Source organism: Cucurbita maxima, unplaced genomic scaffold (assembly GCF_002738345.1).
Source record: "Cucurbita maxima cultivar Rimu unplaced genomic scaffold, Cmax_1.0 Cma_Scf00001, whole genome shotgun sequence".
Lineage (NCBI taxonomy): Eukaryota > Viridiplantae > Streptophyta > Magnoliopsida > Cucurbitales > Cucurbitaceae > Cucurbita > Cucurbita maxima.
Genome location: NW_019272017.1, coordinates 9,170,987 through 9,189,265, shown reverse-complemented (window position 1 = coordinate 9,189,265; position 18,279 = coordinate 9,170,987). Strand labels below are relative to the sequence as shown.

The 18,279-nt window shown below is 36.4% G+C and overlaps 2 protein-coding genes and 1 long non-coding RNA gene across 4 annotated transcripts; 2 read left to right on the top strand and 1 right to left on the bottom strand.

Moving 5' to 3' along the window:
* The first annotated feature begins 887 nt into the window (after window positions 1-887).
* On the top strand, window positions 888-9,283 carry LOC111492303 (urease). 2 transcript variants are annotated; one of them, XM_023141601.1, is made up of 18 exons: window positions 888-1,039; window positions 1,253-1,397; window positions 1,583-1,656; window positions 1,773-1,818; window positions 1,936-2,041; window positions 3,586-3,728; window positions 4,198-4,308; window positions 4,648-4,811; window positions 4,947-5,325; window positions 5,402-5,510; window positions 5,862-6,001; window positions 6,237-6,374; window positions 6,465-6,556; window positions 6,715-6,844; window positions 7,000-7,158; window positions 7,586-7,741; window positions 8,452-8,586; window positions 8,782-9,283. In XM_023141601.1, the coding sequence occupies exons 2-18, from the start codon at window positions 1,272-1,274 to the stop codon at window positions 9,073-9,075; spliced, it is 2,502 nt and encodes an 833-aa protein (XP_022997369.1). In that variant the 5' UTR covers window positions 888-1,039; window positions 1,253-1,271; the 3' UTR covers window positions 9,076-9,283. The 2 variants fall into 2 exon arrangements, with proteins under 2 accessions (XP_022997369.1, XP_022997376.1); XM_023141608.1 differs by having other exon boundaries at window positions 1,245-1,397.
* A 1,768-nt stretch (window positions 9,284-11,051) lies between these two features.
* On the top strand, window positions 11,052-15,677 carry LOC111492257 (lipoxygenase 6, chloroplastic). Its single transcript, XM_023141542.1, has 9 exons — window positions 11,052-11,590; window positions 12,392-12,669; window positions 12,781-13,018; window positions 13,113-13,445; window positions 13,545-13,630; window positions 13,710-13,820; window positions 13,902-14,203; window positions 14,322-14,588; window positions 14,762-15,677. The coding sequence occupies exons 1-9, from the start codon at window positions 11,188-11,190 to the stop codon at window positions 15,519-15,521; spliced, it is 2,778 nt and encodes a 925-aa protein (XP_022997310.1). The 5' UTR covers window positions 11,052-11,187; the 3' UTR covers window positions 15,522-15,677.
* Window positions 15,678-16,834: 1,157 nt separating this feature from the next.
* On the bottom strand, window positions 16,835-18,264 carry LOC111493387. The gene is made up of 2 exons (XR_002720001.1): window positions 17,894-18,264; window positions 16,835-17,055 (listed from the first exon to the last, which is right to left on the bottom strand). It is a non-coding gene; the product is annotated as an uncharacterized LOC111493387 (long non-coding RNA).
* Between the last annotated feature and the right edge of the window lie 15 nt (window positions 18,265-18,279).

The following is an 18,279-nucleotide window of genomic DNA, read 5'->3' as shown; positions in this document are numbered from 1 at the left end:
GCGAGGTTGTTAAAAACGACGTCGTTTTTGTTCCTTTTTTTCTGTGGGGTTTTGAAGTTCAAATTTGAGATGGCTTTATAAGGTGAGGGAGAGGGGAGTTTCTTGCGGTGGAAGCTTTAGCTTGGAGAAGAGTTGAGGCTTCCATGGTTGTTTAGTTTGACTGAATCAAACGACGACGTTTCGTATTTGACTTCCATGAGAAGCGTCGGTGGGGGCTGACAAAAAGGAGACTTCCGTTCAACTCTACCATACTTTTCAACGGATTGAAAGTAGTTGATATTTGTAATCAATGTTAGTGATGGTGTTGTGACTTATAAATGTTTGATATTTAAATTTGATAAGATTTTAGTTACAAATATAATGGATAGGGAGGATAAATAAGATTCTTTTAAAGTAATTAAAAAAAAATTAGACAACTCAACTCAATTTCCAACACAAAAATTAAGGGTTGAGATGAATTGAATTGTGAACTCTATTTCAGTTGTTTGAGTTAACTCACTCAAATTTCTAGAGATTTTTCTAACTTAATCCAATCCTTATTCTACCTTATTTTATTAATATTAAATAATAATAATAATAATAATAAAGAAAAAAATATATTTATTTTTATTAGTGATAAAAAATAAGTGAAAGAAGTTAATTTGAGGACGAAATTATTGAAAAATGAAGGATAAAAATGTAAATTTACGAAGTGAAAATAAAATTAAAATTTAATGGTATTATTATATTATTATTTCTTTTTTGCAAATGAGATTCTGAACTTTTCAATATAAGAATCTTCTTATTTTATTCCATTAAATAATTGGTTAGTATTTGCAGTATCGGTGGAGGTGACAATTGATATGACAATTAATAATATAAAAAGGTCGATTACAGGCCCAATGTATCTAATTGTTTTAGTGCAAGTCTACAACACTTTCTGTAGTTATCTCGCTCCACTTGCGTGAATCAACGAGCTCGCGCTTCAAAATCGCGAAGAGAGCACCATTCCGGAGCTTTGCTTCTGAAACAGATCGAACGAACGACGTTCTTCGACATTGTAAGTTTACAATTCTGATAAGTTTATATGGATTGAAATTAATGTAATCCCATTTCTAAACATCGATGTAGTTAAAATTTCACGATCTAAGCTATTAATGTAGGGTCGTTAATCGTAATGAGGTTAAGAGATGGATTCGGCTTTATCGGGATTGATTTTGATCGTTAAGGTTTCAGCTAACGAATTTTGTTTTGTTATGATTTGGAATTTGAGCTGCGGGCGTGCGAAAAGAATGAAGTTGACTCCAAAGGAGGTGGACAAACTAAATCTGCATAATGCGGGATTTCTAGCACAGAAGCGTCTTGCGCGTGGCTTGAGGCTGAATTACGCTGAAGCTGTAGCACTTATTGCCACACAGGTTCGTAATCAGCGTGTTCAGTCATGTTGAACTGTTCCTAAACTAGATAGATTATATTAAAAAAGGTCTGCAGAAGTATTCCTGGACTTTTTTTTTTTTTTGTTCCTTTTCATTTTAGTAAGTATACGACCATACGGGTTCAGGTTGATCCTAAAGGATTATTACTATTATTATTTCCCCCATAGATTCTGGAGTTTGCTCGCAATGGTGATAAGAGCGTGGCAGAATTGATGGAATTGGGACCAAAACTCTTAGGAAGGTTTGATAAAATTCTTTTATTTTGTTTTGCTATGATACTGTTGAATATTGTATTGCTTTTAAATCATCCTTTGTTAATAACAACTGCAGAATTTTCATTAACTTTCTTCATGACAGGAGACAAGTTCTTCCGGCTGTTCCACATCTTGTGGATTCTGTGCAGGTATTGTACTTCCAAGTATTGTTTTCAAGTTTTCCACAAATTCAGGTTCCAAATTGTCTATAAAAGTCTCCCAAAATCTTTAAACATCATGTATGATGCCAAAGATTGATATTGTAGGTTGAAGGAACTTTTCGTGATGGGACGAAGTTAGTCACAGTTCATAAGCCCTTTGAAGAAGAAAATGGGAACCTAGAGCTAGCATTGGACGGTTCTTTCCTTCCAGGTGGATCTCATCTTCACAATTTTTTTTAGTTACATTATATGGGATAAATTTACTATTCTATTTAAGGGGATGCAATAAAGATTCCCATGATTGCTAATTTCTTGGTTCAAATCTTTGCTCTTAATTCCCTGCTAAAAAATAATTGTTTTTTTTGGTTAAACTACTTTTTTGACCTTTCAGGATTGTATTTAATAGGCCCTTAAAATTTTAAAAATATGTAATAGATTTGTGAGTTTTTCACCTTTTCTCCTTTGTTACAAGTGTGAAGAGTCCATCAATCACCTTTTTCTCCATTGTGAGTTTGCTCATGAAGGTTGGATGTACAGTACATTATCTATTGTTTTAATTTGGTATGGTGCACTCTGAAGAAAGTGGAAGATGGTCTTTTTGAATGGCTGTCCAGTTTGTGGTTCAAAGAAAAGACTAGAATCTTGTGGAGTAATGCAAGTAGAGTCTTTGGGTTCTCTTGAAGGAAATAAATAGAGGAATGTTCTCTGATAAGACCTCTACTTTCAATGTATTTTTGTGAAATTGTACAAATTTCTTTTTGCAACGTACAATGTTCTCTCATTTACTTAGGTGGGAGGTCCTTCCTCTTTTGATCCCCTATTGTAGCCCTAGGGATCCCTCATCCTTAAGCCCTTTTGGCCGTGGTTTGCTCTCTTTTGGTTAATACGAGGTCTCTTTATTTCTTTTATATATATAAAAATAATTATGTGAGATTTCACATTTGTAAGTGCCAAACTTATTAACATTTTTTAAAGATTCCCGTATGTATTAAACACAAAGTTGACAGGCTAGAAAGGTTTCTTTTAGAGTACAACTCAGTTTTGTTTCTCATAGGTTCATCGATTATAAAATGACGAATAGATCAAGAATCTTTTAGACACATAATTGAAAGTTCAGTGACTTATGAGACACAAAATTGAAGGTTTAGATATCTATTGGACACTTTTAAACTTTAGAGACTTTTTGGACATAAAATTCAATCTCAATGACTTAGTAGACACAATTATGAAAGTCTAGAACTAAATATGTAATTTAACAATTTAATTTTTATGCCCAATTTAATATTTTTTTTCTTTCTGTAACCCAGTATATTTAATTTCTTTCTTTCTGAATTATTCAAATAAACTTCCGGTTCTTTATTATTATTGACACGTCCCAGCCTTGTTTCCTGCCTGTCCTTTATCACTAAATTGCTGTATTTTCTTCGTTCTTTTAGTTTTATCAGCTTTTACAAACAAACAATATTAGTGGAAATTCTTACTAAAAATTGAACCATGGTATGACATTTTAACAACACTCTTGATTTTTGCTTCTCACATGTCATCAAAAGGTTCAAACGTTCTTTGTAAACTTTTAATGTTCTCAAGTGTTACTCATTTGAGTGTTGCTTATTGTCTGTATTATCTAAAACTGCTTCCGAGAGAAGTCCTTGCACTTTCGTTATGCTTAACGTTTTAAGTGGTTTTCTTTATGAAAAAATGATTTTTCTCTCCGTTTAGTATCGTTGGTTTAATTGCAAGAGAATTGTCTTGCAGTGCCTTCGCCAGAAAAGTTCCCTTTGATGGAAAATAGTGCGGTGCCTGGTGAGATTATCTGTCCAGATGAAAAGATTGCTATTAATGTTGGACGGAAAGCTGTAATACTCAGTGTCGTCAATAAGGGAGACAGACCAATTCAGGTGTTTCCTGTGTTCTTATTTTTTCAATGCAAACTAGTCAAGCCTAAACTTAACCACAGTCCATGGCAATAATCAGCTGCTGATTTAGTTGTTAGAGACTAATTCAGGTGTCCGTCGTGCCCTTTTGTAAATGTAGTTCAATCTAGGCTAACTAATTTATTGCCATCATTCTCTATAGCGGGGCTTTGGGTTTGATGATGAACATGTGTGATTCCGGGTTAAAATGCTAAAAGCCACGTGTACCTTTTGATATCTTGGAGAACATAGAGCCTCAGACAAATTTCGCGCTCTCTTGGGTTGTTAATTTAGTTTTGAGTTGAAGCTATCAATTGAATTTTAAATTGCTTTCTATTTGTTCCAATCGTTTTCCAGATATGCGTCCTCTGGATATGGGCTCTATTACAGAAATCTGTTTTTTTTTTTTTATCAAACGTCAGTTTCTAACATTCTAAAGGCAATATCGTCTTAGGTTGGCAGTCACTATCACTTTATTGAGGTGAATCATTCCTTGGTTTTTGATCGAGCAAAAGCTTATGGCATGCGTCTCAACATTTCAGCAGGATCAGCTACACGATTTGAGGTTGGAAATTTTGATCTTGTTGGGAGCTTTTTGTTATAGATTATTGTTGAATTAACTTATTTTTCACTGGTTCTCTCGTTACCATATATGTTCCAATTTCTTGCTTCCCCAAATGATTTGACTGATGTGGGAATTAACTTGTTTATCTCTCCATTTGTTCATTATAATCTGATGACATGTTTTTAGGTGTAATTAATCTGCCTCTTTACTTTGTCCAAGATATTATTACGTGATAGAAAAATGTTGCTTTGGTACACTTATTGATGGATGTTCAACTCTTTAATATAACCTCATAGGCCCTATCAGGCACTTTGTTGATTTGTTCTTTTTCCCTAGTAGCCAGGGGATTCAAAATCTGTCATACTTGTAGCTATTGGTGGTAACCAAGTTATCAGAGGGGGAAATGACATATGTGATGGTCCGGTTGATAGTTCTAAATTAAAAGATGTGATGGAAGCTGTGCATTCTAGAGGATTTGGAGATGTGGAAGAAAGCAATGCTAGGTCTACACTATCTGATATGCAAGATTGTTGATTGTATTGTTTTTAATTTTCTAGGTCATTTGCATTTCCCCCTTTATGATTAGAGCATTGTAAATCCAGGAAAATGGAAGCCTTATCTTAGTTATCATTTTGCAGAGAAGGCATCACTGGAACGGATGATGAATTCACCACCAGACTTTCTCGTGAGGATTATGCCAACCGGTATGGTCCTACCACTGGTGACAAAGTTCGACTTGGTGACACAGATTTATATGCCGAAATCGAACATGATTTCACTGTTTATGGAGATGAGTGTGTATTTGGAGGTGGAAAGGTAATTAGAGAGGGAATGGGCCAATCCTGCGGGTTTCCGCCAGCTTTATCCCTTGACACTGTAATAACCAATGCAGTCATCATTGATTACTGCGGAATTTTCAAGACAGATATTGGTATCAAAGATGGCTTAATTATGACCCTTGGAAAAGCTGGCAATCCTGATGTCATGGATGGTGTTTGTCCTGATCTGATTATTGGGGTAAAATTTGTCTCAGTTCAGCATTATTTTGAAGGTATATCCATACTGCTGACTCCTTTTATTTCAATGTGATCAGGCCAATACTGAGGTTATTTCTGCAGAAGGATTACTGGTTACTGCAGGTGCTATAGATTGTCATGTGCACTTCATATGCCCTCAACTGGCATATGAAGCAATATCAAGCGGTACGCTTACTTATCATGTTAAAAGAAAATTTATAGATGTCAATTGGTGAAAGCATCATCAGTTGAGGTTGTGAGACTTCATTGGCTTTCTGCACTCTCATAATTTGTTGGAAATTAGTATTCTGTAGTATCTGAAATGAAATGCATAGTAATTTATTTTTTGAAGGTCTTGGGTTCATAAATCTGTATTGGATCACATAATTCGATATATCATCTTTCACTTAACGCTACACACAGTGAACACAGTTGAAACAACACGGAAGATTTGAAGTGTTTTGATATGTTATGCAAGTTCTATTTTATTTTTTTTTGTTATTTAGATTTTTGGACATGAACTCTGCATTTAACTAGGCATCACAACGATGGTGGGAGGTGGAACTGGGCCTGCCGCAGGAACTTGTGCTACCACTTGTACGCCATCTCCAGTGCAGATGAGGATGATGCTGCAATCAACTGATGACCTCCCCTTGAATTTCGGCTTTACAGGAAAAGTATGTAAACTTATTTTTTGATGTGTCGAATTTTCTTTTCTCTGCATACCCTTCAAGATGGTTCTTCCAGTTGTCCATATAAAATTTGGAAGTATTTAAATTACTATTTCAAATGTCTTTTATTTTTTTTCGCACTCTTATGAAAACTTGGAGCAGCTAGGTGCTTGCTCATTTCACCCTTTCTGGATATTACCTACTTCGAAGTTCTAATGGACCACCTTTTTGTCTGTCTCAGGGGAACAGTTCGAAGCCAGATGAGCTATATGAAATAGTACGCGCAGGAGCAATGGGGCTGAAGTTACATGAAGATTGGGGAACTACTCCTGCTGCAATTGACAATTGCTTAACTGTGGCAGAAAAATATGACATTCAGGCACAATCATCCAAAATTTCTCTCCCAGCGTTTGAAGAAGTTTAAATCATGGTTTCTGAAGTTGCCTTATTGACCTTTTGATTTTATTAGGTGAATATTCACACCGACACGTTGAATGAATCTGGATTTGTCGAACAAACAATCGCAGCTTTTAAGGGAAGAACCATACACACTTACCACAGGTAAAAGGTTCATCCTGTTCTTACTATTGACATTTTATGTGTAGTGAAAAAGGTTCTTTCTTTTTGGTTCTTATCTTAAGCTATCTCTCCTGGAAGTTCCTTTGACTTTAATGATGGACTAGACAATTATATAAATGTCGTAATTTTTGTTTCGACAGTGAAGGAGCTGGAGGTGGTCATGCTCCAGATATCATTCGAGTGTGTGGTGTGAAAAATGTTCTGCCTTCATCAACTAATCCTACACGACCATTCACGATCAACACTGTAGATGAACACCTTGACATGCTGGTATAAAAAACAAATGAAATTAGTTTCTGTGACGAACACTCTCTTCCTAATCTGAATTTCCCAGCGCAGTTTCTACTTGCTGAATTCTGTGCATCGAAGAACTGTTAAAGAAAAAATGGTAGAGAAAAGATTGAATCGGGTTTTATCACTTACAGATGGTGTGCCATCATCTCGATCGCAATATTAAGGAAGATGTAGCTTTTGCGGAATCAAGGATAAGGAAGGAAACCATTGCTGCAGAAGATATTTTGCATGATATGGGGGCAATCAGTATCATATCTTCTGATTCACAGGCGATGGGTCGCATAGGAGAGGTTCTTAATGCATTTGTGTTCCTTTCTTTTTCTCCATATTACACTATAAGTGCATTAGAAGGTAGTCCAGTTTCCATTTTAATGTCGTTGTCGTCTGTTTCCCATCAATGATGATTTATTTCTTAGGACAGGAAAGCTGGTTACTGAATTTTTACCGACGGGCAGTTAAGTGAAAATTAATCCTAAACAGAGAACATGAGAATTGAAACTAAGTAGAGTATCATGTTAGCACAGAGAAGCCCTGATAGACATGGTAATCATATTGTCAGCTCATGGTAATAGGTGTTAGCTTTATAGGAGAGCATTCATCTCAGGGATTGCAAATCGTACACTAACTAGGAGAGCATTCGTGTTGTGATTCCTCAATGAAGAATGGGATGTTCTGATCCATAATCTAATTCATTTATCTATGGTGTGCTATCCTCAGGTTATCTCAAGAACGTGGCAAACTGCACATAAAATGAAGTTGGCAAGGCCGTCTCCATCAGACAATGACAACTTTCGGATCAAGCGATACATATCCAAATATACCATAAATCCAGCCATAGCAAACGGGTTTTCTCAGTACGTTGGTTCAATAGAGGTATTATAATTTTTACTGTTTTAGTTGATTAGATTTTACATGATGAGCTAGACATTACCATTAATGTGAGATCCTACCTCGGTTGGAGAGGAGAATGAAGCATTCTTTATAAGAGTGTGGAAACCTTTCTCTAGCAGATGCGTTTTAAAAATCTTGAGGGGAAGCCTGAAAGGAAAAGCTCAAAGAAGACAATATCTGCTACTGGTGGACTTGGACTGTTACAAATGATATCAGAGTCAGACACCAGGCAATGTACCAGCGAGGACGCCTAACCCCGAAGGGAGGTGGATTGTGAGATCCTACATTGATTGGAGAGAGGAACAAATGCTAGCGAGGATGCTGGGCCTCGAAGGGGGGTGGATTGTGAGATCCCACATCAGTTGAAGAGGGGAACGAAACAGTCTTTATTAAGGTGTAAAAACCTCTTTCTAGCAAACGCGTTTTAAAAACCTCTTTCTAGCAAACGCGTTTTAAAAACCTTGAGGAGAAACTCGAAATGGAAAGCCCAAAGAAAAACAATATCTGCTAGTAGTGAGCTTGTTGCCATTAATATCAGCGACGCCTATAGATTTATTAATTTTATGCTGACAGTTCGTTTGCCAGTTTGCTTTGAACATGGAAAATGCTTCCAACATTTTTATAACTTGTTCATCGACTAATTTATATTCCTTTGTATTTGATAATTAAATTTTCGGAATGATCTTATTCAGGCAGGGAAGTTGGCTGATCTTGTTCTCTGGAAGCCATCCTTTTTTGGGGCAAAACCAGAAATGGTGATCAAAGGTGGTGTAATTGCATGGGCAAACATGGGTGATCCGAATGCAAGTATTCCTACTCCCGAACCGGTAATGGGAAATTCAACGTTTGGATTCCATTTTTAAACAAGGATTACAACCATTTGGTTGCAGTTGAACCCAATTTATCATTTTTGAACTGGAATTTAATGCATTTCCCAACATCATTTCATGCGAGTTCCATCTCAATTTCAAGTCTTTTTGGAGCCATGTTTCCATAATTGATGGTTTAATCACCTTCTGCAGGTACTGATGAGGCCAATGTTTGGATCCTTTGGAAAGGCTGCAAGTACCCACTCAATTGCCTTTGTCAGCAAGGCAGCTGTTAACGTAGGAGTTAAAGCCATGTACGGACTAAAAAAGAGAGTTGAAGCTGTAGACAACATTAGGAAACTGACTAAACTTGACATGAAGTGGAATGACGCCCTTCCGCTCATCGAAGTAGATCCCGAAACGTACACGGTGAAAGCCGATGGCGAGGTTCTTACCTGCCAGCCCGCCGCTTCTGTTCCTCTTTCTCAAAATTACTTCTTTTTCTAGACTTCCCTTTTAACTCTCCATTGTCATAACTTTCCTTCTGCATTTCCAATTTTGAAGTAGGTGGTACTTTCAGAATAAGGCCACATATAAGCTTTCTGATATGGAGGAATGCCAATGGCCTCGGTTCTTTACCTCTCTCTTCAAACTATTTGTTTCTAAATAACATTACGTTTGAAACCCACAATTCTGTGTGTTTCTAATCAATTCATGCTTAGAGGCTAAACATCTCTTGAGTTGTTTGTGGATCTGTGTTTGGGCTAGCTTTTGAGTGCATTTTCTTTTAACCATTTTCTTTTTATAAAAATTGGTTAAAATAAAAACACATCGGTTAATTTGGTTTGTTATTCACTCAACATGATCAAATTATTGTTGAAGGAAGACTCTTGAACATAAAGAAATTAATAACTTAGAACCAACTTGAACCATTTTTAGAAACCTTTCTTTAATAGACGTGTTCTAAAATTATGAGGCTCACGGCGATATGTAATGGGCCCAAGTGGTAAGCTTGAGCTGTTACAAATGATATCATCTCGCTAGGTATATGTGAGTGATGGACTTGGACTGTTACAAATGGTATCAGAGCAAGATAGTATCAGAACAAGACATGGATCTCATTGGGTATATGTGAGTGGTGGAGACATTGGGCAGTGTGCCAGTGAGGACAATAGTTCGTAATGGGGTGGATCTCGCTAGGTATCTGTGAGTGGTGGGCTTGGACCATTAAAAATGGTATCAAAGCCAAATATCAGGCGGGGTGTTAGTGAGGACACTAGGTCCCTAATGGGGGGTGGATCTCGTTGGGTATCTACAAGTGGTGGACTTGGACTATTACAAATGGCATAAAAGCCAGACATCGGGTAGTATGCCAACGAGAACGTTGACCCCTAAGGAAGTGGAATGTAAGATCTCACTTCAGTTGAAGAGGGGAACAAAACATTTAATATAAGGGTACAAAAACCTCTCTCTAACAAATGCGTTTTAAAAATCATGAGATTGACGGCGCGAGTTATATGTTGTTAAAGTCGTTATTGCTTACTCTTTTTACCTTATAATATATCTTTCTTTAAAATTGCTTTCAATATATTTCTATTGCCAATATTTTTTTCAAATATTTCTTGCAAACATGACTTGAGGCTCAAGTACACACAGATATTATCTGCAAAGTCTGAACGACTGATCATTGAATTAGAACAAATATCGCACAATCGTTGTTCCGCTACTAGAGTGCGATTATAACACTGAGTGTTAATTTGATTTAATGCTACTAAACAAATTGTTGAAGAGTCTGGCGGCAGAAAATGTTGAAAAAATATATATATATTTAAATCCTTCATTTTCATCAATTAATTTAAACCATCATATTTTACAACTATTTTTTTGTTTCAGTCTATTTAAAATCAATTTACATTATCTTAGTACAATTATTTTTCGCCCCAAGTCCTAATTAAACAGCTAGCAAAAATTATCACATTTATTTCCTAATTATGTTAGACAAAAATAGAAAGAGAAAATAAGCTGAAAATTCATTTATAGTAATAAAAAATATATATTATGGTTAAATAATTTGATTTCAACAGCTTTTGATAATTAATATCTATATATATATATATAAGTTAATTAAAACCTATTCAATTAAATAAATGAGAGTAGATAAAGTTTAAAGAATAAAATATTGAAAAAATGTTGACTTAAATATTAGAAAGCTAAATTTGGAGGGCAAAGATTCACATTTCTGAATAAATAAATTATAATTTTTCGCACGCTTGGATGGCACGCTCGGTACTATCGTTTTTTTTTTTTTTTTTTTTTTTTAATTTAAAGGATTAAAATAACTTCACTTCTAGCTCTCGAACGTGAAAACACGCGCTTAAAAGCCGCGTTCTATTGGTTCAATTCGCCCAATTATTCAGCGTGACTTCACGCGCTCATTCGGGGACAGGTATAGCAGAGCTCACGAATTACGAACTAGGCAGTCAACAATAATGCATTTCTCTTCAGTATTGCACTGATCGCTTCAGTCCCCCATCTTTATTCTCCATTTTCTTCGCCAGTCGAGTTCGCCGTCGCCTTCTCCGTCGAGTCTCCGTCGCCATATCTCCACATACACTTCAAATGTTTGCAGTTTCGCCGAGCAATCATTTATACTTACAGAAAGACTTAGAGTCTTCCAGACGGCGATTTTTCTCGGTCTCCGGCGCAAGGAGCAAGTTCCGTGTCCGGAAAGCTAGGGATTCGCGATGTAGATCTTTGTTCGGCGGGAATGGATCTTCTGGACTGGTGATAAGTTGCCTGAAGAGAACTGTGGAAGCTGCTTCTCCATCGAAGAAAAGAGATGGCAATGAGTCTAAGATTTCTTCTTCTTTTTCTGGAGGAATCGAAGTCAGGGCGATGATAAAGGTCAGGAAGAAGATGAAGGAGAAGTTGACAGAGAAGATCGATGATCAGTGGGAGTATTTTATCAATGGAATTGGCCAAGGAATTTTGATTCGTCTAATTAGCGAAGAAATCGATCCTGGTTTGTGTTCGTCATGAATCAACTATTCATCTTTCTCTAATTGATTTTCCTCTTGGTTTTATGAGTTTTTATTTATTATTTTCTCTAAAAAGGATTCTGTTATGACTAATCTTGTTTATAAACGTGTGGTTTATCTCTACAATGAAACATACTTTGATCCACAATATTGTCAAAAAATATATCCTCATTTGAATTCGAGATTCGATCAAGGCCTCTTGATCCAATATTTTGATCCATAATACGTGAAAGAAATTGATTTTTGAAATTGTTTGGAATTTTTGTTTTCTGCTTTTTGTCTTTTAATTTCTTGACTTGCATCTAGTTCTTTTCTGTTGTATATTTAATTTTTTAAAATCAGATATTTTAAATATAATATTTTGATTTAATACTCTACAAGAAACAAAAGCCAATGAAAAGGGCCAAAATTAACTCCTTATGGGAACTTTTTATAAAGCAAACGTTAGAGCAAGAAGAATCGATATGAACAAAACTTTATAGGGCGATATTTTATTCAGATTTATTTTTTGTTTTCCAAATCATTTGAGAATCAAAATAAAAAATGTAGGTTGATTTTTAAAAACCGAATAAAATTTTGTTTGTTAGAATTTTTTTTAACAATAGCTGAAATTTGTTCATCTCTGTTGGCTCGGATTAGCATTTGATATGATTGTTTCTCTAATTTATGGCGCCATTTTTGTGTCTTCCGGTCGATCTTTCCCAACATTTTTCATTGATTTGAATTCTCATTTATGAACATGATCGACTGAGTTTCCTCATAATTTTCGCTTTGCTGTTGTGCAGAAACCAATTCGGCAAGAAGCATAGAATCTTCTGTGAAAGGATGGTTGCCGAAACCTGTCAACGGTGTTCACGTTTTGGACTACGCTGCTAATTTCACTGTGCCGCGTGACTTCGGCAGTCTTGGGGCTGTTCTTATCACCAATCTTCACGCGAAAGAGTTCTATCTCGTGGAAGTTGTAGTTCATGGCCTTGATGTTGACCCCATTTACTTTCCGGCGAACACCTGGATTCATTCACGGAATGATAATTCGGATAGTAGAATTATCTTCAAAAATCACGTACAATCCAAGTTTTTATTTCGATTACCAATTCCTTTCTACTTTTCATTTTGTTGAATTTGAACTGTCCTGTTCAAGAGCCGCAAATTGAATCATACTGCTATTCGACAGGCCTACTTGCCATCACAAACGCCGCCGGGCCTTCAAGATCTTCGCAGTAAAGACTTGTCGAGCATTCGGGGCAATGGACGAGGTGAAAGGAAGCCATTCGATAGAATTTATGACTACGATGTTTACAACGATTTGGGTAATCCTGATAAGAGTAAAGATTTTGCTAGGCCTGTTCTGGGTGTTGAAAATAGGCCTTATCCTCGCCGCTGTAGAACTGGTCGGCCTCCAAGTGCTTCAGGTATGATTGGGTACTTTTTAGTTTATGGAGTTTAGGATAATTCTCTAACTGCAGAATCCAAATTTTGTATTTTCTTGAATTGGCTTCCAAATAGATCCGCTTACTGAGAGAAGAATTGAAAAGCCACATCCAGTTTATGTTCCACGGGATGAAACTTTTGAGGAGATAAAGCAAAATACATTCTCTGCTGGGAGATTGAAGGCTCTGGTCCACAATCTTGTACCTTCTATTGCAGCTACATTGTCAAAATCAGACATATCCTTTAAGTGTTTTTCAGAAATTGATAAGTTGTATATCGATGGCGTTGTCTTGAACGATGAAAACCACCAAGAGAACTCTCAAAAGTTGTTTCTTAGCAATATTATGAAGCAAGTTGTTAACGCTGGTCAGACATTGTTGAAGTATGAGATCCCAGCTGTGATCAAAAGTACACTCGGTTTTCCCTTATATGTTCTGTTAACAATCTTGAAATTACTGATACTATCCAACTAGAACTTTCAATGTTCTTGTGGCTTTCAACTTGCAGGTGATAGATTTTCTTGGCTGAGGGACAACGAGTTTGCACGACAGACTCTGGCTGGTGTCAACCCAGTAAACATCGAGTGTTTGAGGGTATGGAGGATTTTTCAGGCTTTTTGTTGCACAAAACAAATCTTTTAAGTTGTTATTGATTATGAGGTGTACATCTTAGGAATTTCCAATCCGCAGCAAACTTGACCCTAATGTTTATGGGCCTCCAGAATCAGCCATTACGAAAGAATTGATAGAGAAGGAGCTTTACAATGGCATGAGTTTAGAACAGGTATTGCTATCTGCATTTTGTTGCAGTCAATGAATAGCTATCCCTACATAATTGTAACTTTCCTCTTATTCTTTAATACAGGCTATAGAAGAAAAGAGATTATTTGTACTTGATTATCATGACATTCTTTTGCCATTTATCAAGAAGATCAACGCATTGCCAGGGAGAAAAGTCTATGCCTCTAGAACAGTGTTCTTCTATTCCCAGACTGGTATCTTGAGGCCTATCGCAATTGAGCTCACACTGCCTCCAACACCTTACTCAAAAACCAATAAACATGTGTACACTCATGGCCATGATGCTACAACCCATTGGATTTGGAAGCTAGCAAAAGCTCATGTGTGCTCTGTTGACGCCGGAATCCATCAACTTGTGAATCATTGGTATTAGAAAGATGCATTTTTTTTTTTGTTCATAGCTACGTATGAGCTTTATATTGCGACTTGATCTGATTACGAACTTCACCAGTAATTTAATGAGTTTATTATCTGCATCATCCAGGTTAAGGACTCACGCAAGCATGGAGCCTTATATAATTGCAACTCATAGGCAACTGAGTTCCATGCACCCTATTTACAAGCTGCTTCATCCTCATATGCGCTACACACTGGAAATTAATGCATTGGCTCGTCAAAATCTTATAAATGGTGGGGGAATTATTGAGGCCAGTTTCCTTGGGGGTAAGTATTCCATGGAGCTAAGCTCTGCAGCATACAAGAACATGTGGCGATTTGACATGGAAGCATTACCGGCTGATCTTATTAGAAGGTAAAGGTTAAATTCACATTTATGAGCATGACATTTGTTCTAAGCACCCACAATCCCAAGTCTCAACAAGACCCAATAGGCTAGATTGATGATGATGTCATGTATCTCTTCGTTATTTCCCTATTGTCTCTTCTTAGCCACTGAATAATTTAAGCTGGGCTTAAAACTTTTAGGGGTATGGCTGTGGAGGATCCTGCAATGCCAAATGGTGTGAGACTTGTAATTGAAGATTACCCATATGCAGCAGATGGTCTCCTTATATGGTCAGCCATAAAAGAATGGGTAGAATCCTATGTTGAACACTTCTACTCGGAGCCAAATTCCATCACAAACGATGTTGAACTCCAAGCTTGGTGGAGTGAGATTAAGAACAAAGGCCATCCTGAGAAACGAAATGAACCTTGGTGGCCTATACTCAGTACTAAAGAGGACCTATCCGGCATACTCACAACAATGATTTGGGTGGCATCGGGACAGCATGCTGCAATAAACTTTGGGCAGTACCCTTTCGGAAGTTACGTGCCGAATCGTCCGACGCTAATGCGAAAGCTCATACCACAGGAGGGTGATCCCGATTATGAGAATTTTATCTCCAACCCCCAACGGAGTTTCCTATCTTCTTTGCCAACTAAACTTCAAGCAACAAAAGTGATGGCAGTTCAGGACACATTGTCAACTCATTCACCAGATGAGGAGTACTTGGGTCAAGTGAACCAAATACACAGCCACTGGATCGACGATAGAAGGGTGTTGGGGTTATTTACCAAGTTCTCATCAAGATTGGAGGAGATAGAAGAGATTATAAACAGTAGAAACAAGGATGCCCGTCTTAAAAACAGAAGTGGTGCAGGTGTTCCTCCATATGAGCTACTTCTCCCCACATCTGGTCCAGGGGTAACTGGTCGTGGAATCCCCAACAGCATATCTATCTAAAAACAGTTTTCAGATTTATGATCTGGGTTTTGTTTATCCAACTATATGCTTCCCTATGGTGCTTGGAATTCAGAGATATTTAGTTCATTATAAATTTGTAGAGTGAGGGTAACATAATGATAATAAGAGGAGGATTTACACGCCATTAAACCTTAATCTCCATAGTTAGAAGATAAATGTGATATTTGTTTTGAAATTTTCAGGTGAGGTGAATTGGTAAGACAAGGAATCTCTTGTTAACAGGAGTCATTTCACCCCACCATCCTTGGAAGTTGTATTTATAATTTGAATTGTGACAGTGAATCGGACAAGAAAACCGACCATCACGGGTTAAGAGTTTCTTGGACTTTTAAAGAAGAGGGACATAAGAACATAATTTTTTTTTTATCTTTGTTTATAAATTTTCGCCCTCGATGGACTAAACAAATAATACTGATGCCCATAATAATAATAATAATACACTTTATAGAATATGTTTTAAAAAGAGACTTACATGAAGGATAAATTCTAAATTTATTCTCTTAATATCAATTTAGACTCAAAATGTTCAATGTCATTAAGCTACTAGGCCAATCAACTTATTCGGTTTCTGTTTTTGTATTGTAGAACTTCGGATACTAAACGAAAAGAAGTCAGTGGCTCGTTGAGACAACCAATTATATTTACGAAAATAAGATAGCATATGCAATTGGTGTGTCATTCACGAACTTCATCAATACATCAATTTACTAAACAGATGTAGATGCAAAACAACGCGAATAAAATAAGATCACATATTAAATAGAATAAGATCACATCATCTGTATAAAAAACCTCTTCAATTGTAGATTGGGATAGCATTTTTTTTTATTTTTATACCAAACATATGGATTGTAGATTGGTCCTTCGGAAAATATTCACCGGTGCCTTCATCTTGGTGTTAGAACTTAGAAGGAAAGTGAAAATACTGAATATAGAAGTTGTAGGAACAGTACCTTAAAGGAAGAAAATACTTAAGCTACAAATCATTTTAATAAAGCCTTAATCTCTAGTATCAGATAAATGATCAATTTACCATAACAATCAATTTGCATTCCCCAGCAACATTATATAACCAGTCAGTAATTATTATTATTATTTTTTTTTACCACACCAGAGACGGGTCTGTAAAGCCAAAATTTTGGTTGGGGTAAGTCTAAATCCAATTTTCCACCCATGACGTCCGACAATAGAATGATCTTAACTAAGGCAGACAGCCATGGCAAATTTCAACACTTGTAAGCCAACGATTAAAATGCTTGCTTGTAAGAAAACCTCTTCCAAACAGCACAATCAGCTTAATAGTGTCTGGTTAGCCATACTTTTCAGTATTACAGATCCAAATAACCTCTTCCATTCAAAGAAGAAAACTGTCGAGAAAATATTTAGGAACTTGAAAAACATGCAAACAAAAACAAACTTTGCATTTAGTACCTCAAGTGTGCGAATCAACAACTAAGTTAATAACTTCAAGAGCAATGCAGGTAAGCTCCTCAACCTGCTGTTAGCTTTGATACTGCAGTGACATTTGCAGAAAAATCACCACATTTCTTTGAAGTGTGGTGATACTTCTCAACAAGCTAATATGCATACTAATCTTTCAACACACAAACAAACAACTTGAAGCTTCTTGTATCCATGTGGCCACAACCAAATAATTACATCAAGAGGCAGTATGCAACAGCAACGCCCATGCAGATCATAAACAAACATCTATTTCTTGACTAGTAGTAAAGATTATATAACATACCAAAATGCACGTTCTTGTCCCTGCACTAACAGATGATATACATCATAGAGCATACAGGCTGAATAAAATTTCTCTGTTTATCCAGGGGAGACATTTTTTTTTTCCAAAAGCAAACTGTTAAGAATTTCAATGATAACGGTTGGGTAGTTTGGTGCCACAGATAGATTGATACATGATCTTCAGTGGCTTTCTTTTAGCATTGAAATTTTCCTCCAATGGCACCCACCAATAATTTTTACTTTAACATACCCAGAGGAAATCGTCACTTAAATCACCAATGACCAAGCACTAATTATATTTTGAAAGAACATCTCCATAAAAAAAAGGTTGGAGCCATTCAGGGATTTCTTCTAAAACTATCAACAGTCCTAGCTATAGAACCCAGATAAAATAAACCAATGGGGGGAGAAGAACAAAATAAACCAGACTTAAAAAGAAAGGCCTACTTGGTTGATCAAAGAATTTAGCCTAAGCAATGAAGTTGAAATGACCAACAACACTACGAGATGAATTTACCAAAAACATGCACACAACAAGAGACTGATAAAGAAAGCTTCAAAACATAATCCTCATCCTTGTAAGGCTTTTGCAATTAATTAATTACCTTTGAAAAACTATCGTAACTGTCAAACTCTTCATCAACGAGAAGCAAAGACCGCCCTCCCCTTCCCACCAACCATCTTTTGCAAACACAATTCAAATATTAAAAGGAGATAAATTTGAACTATGTAGGCAGTAAAAATCCAAGGAAATTTAATATTGCAAATAAAATTTATGGCCAACAGCCTAATTTTCAATAGGAATATGTTACACAATTAGTTTCTGCTGAATCTGATTTTTTCAAGAAAACAACAATGTTCCACACCTTGCCATGCAAGCCGTGTCAATGAAGCATTTTCTATATGATGACCAGAGGAGAAGAATTGACGTTAAGCTGCAATTGATCTTCTTGACAGAAGCAAAAAAAAAAAAAAAAAAAAAAAAAAAAAA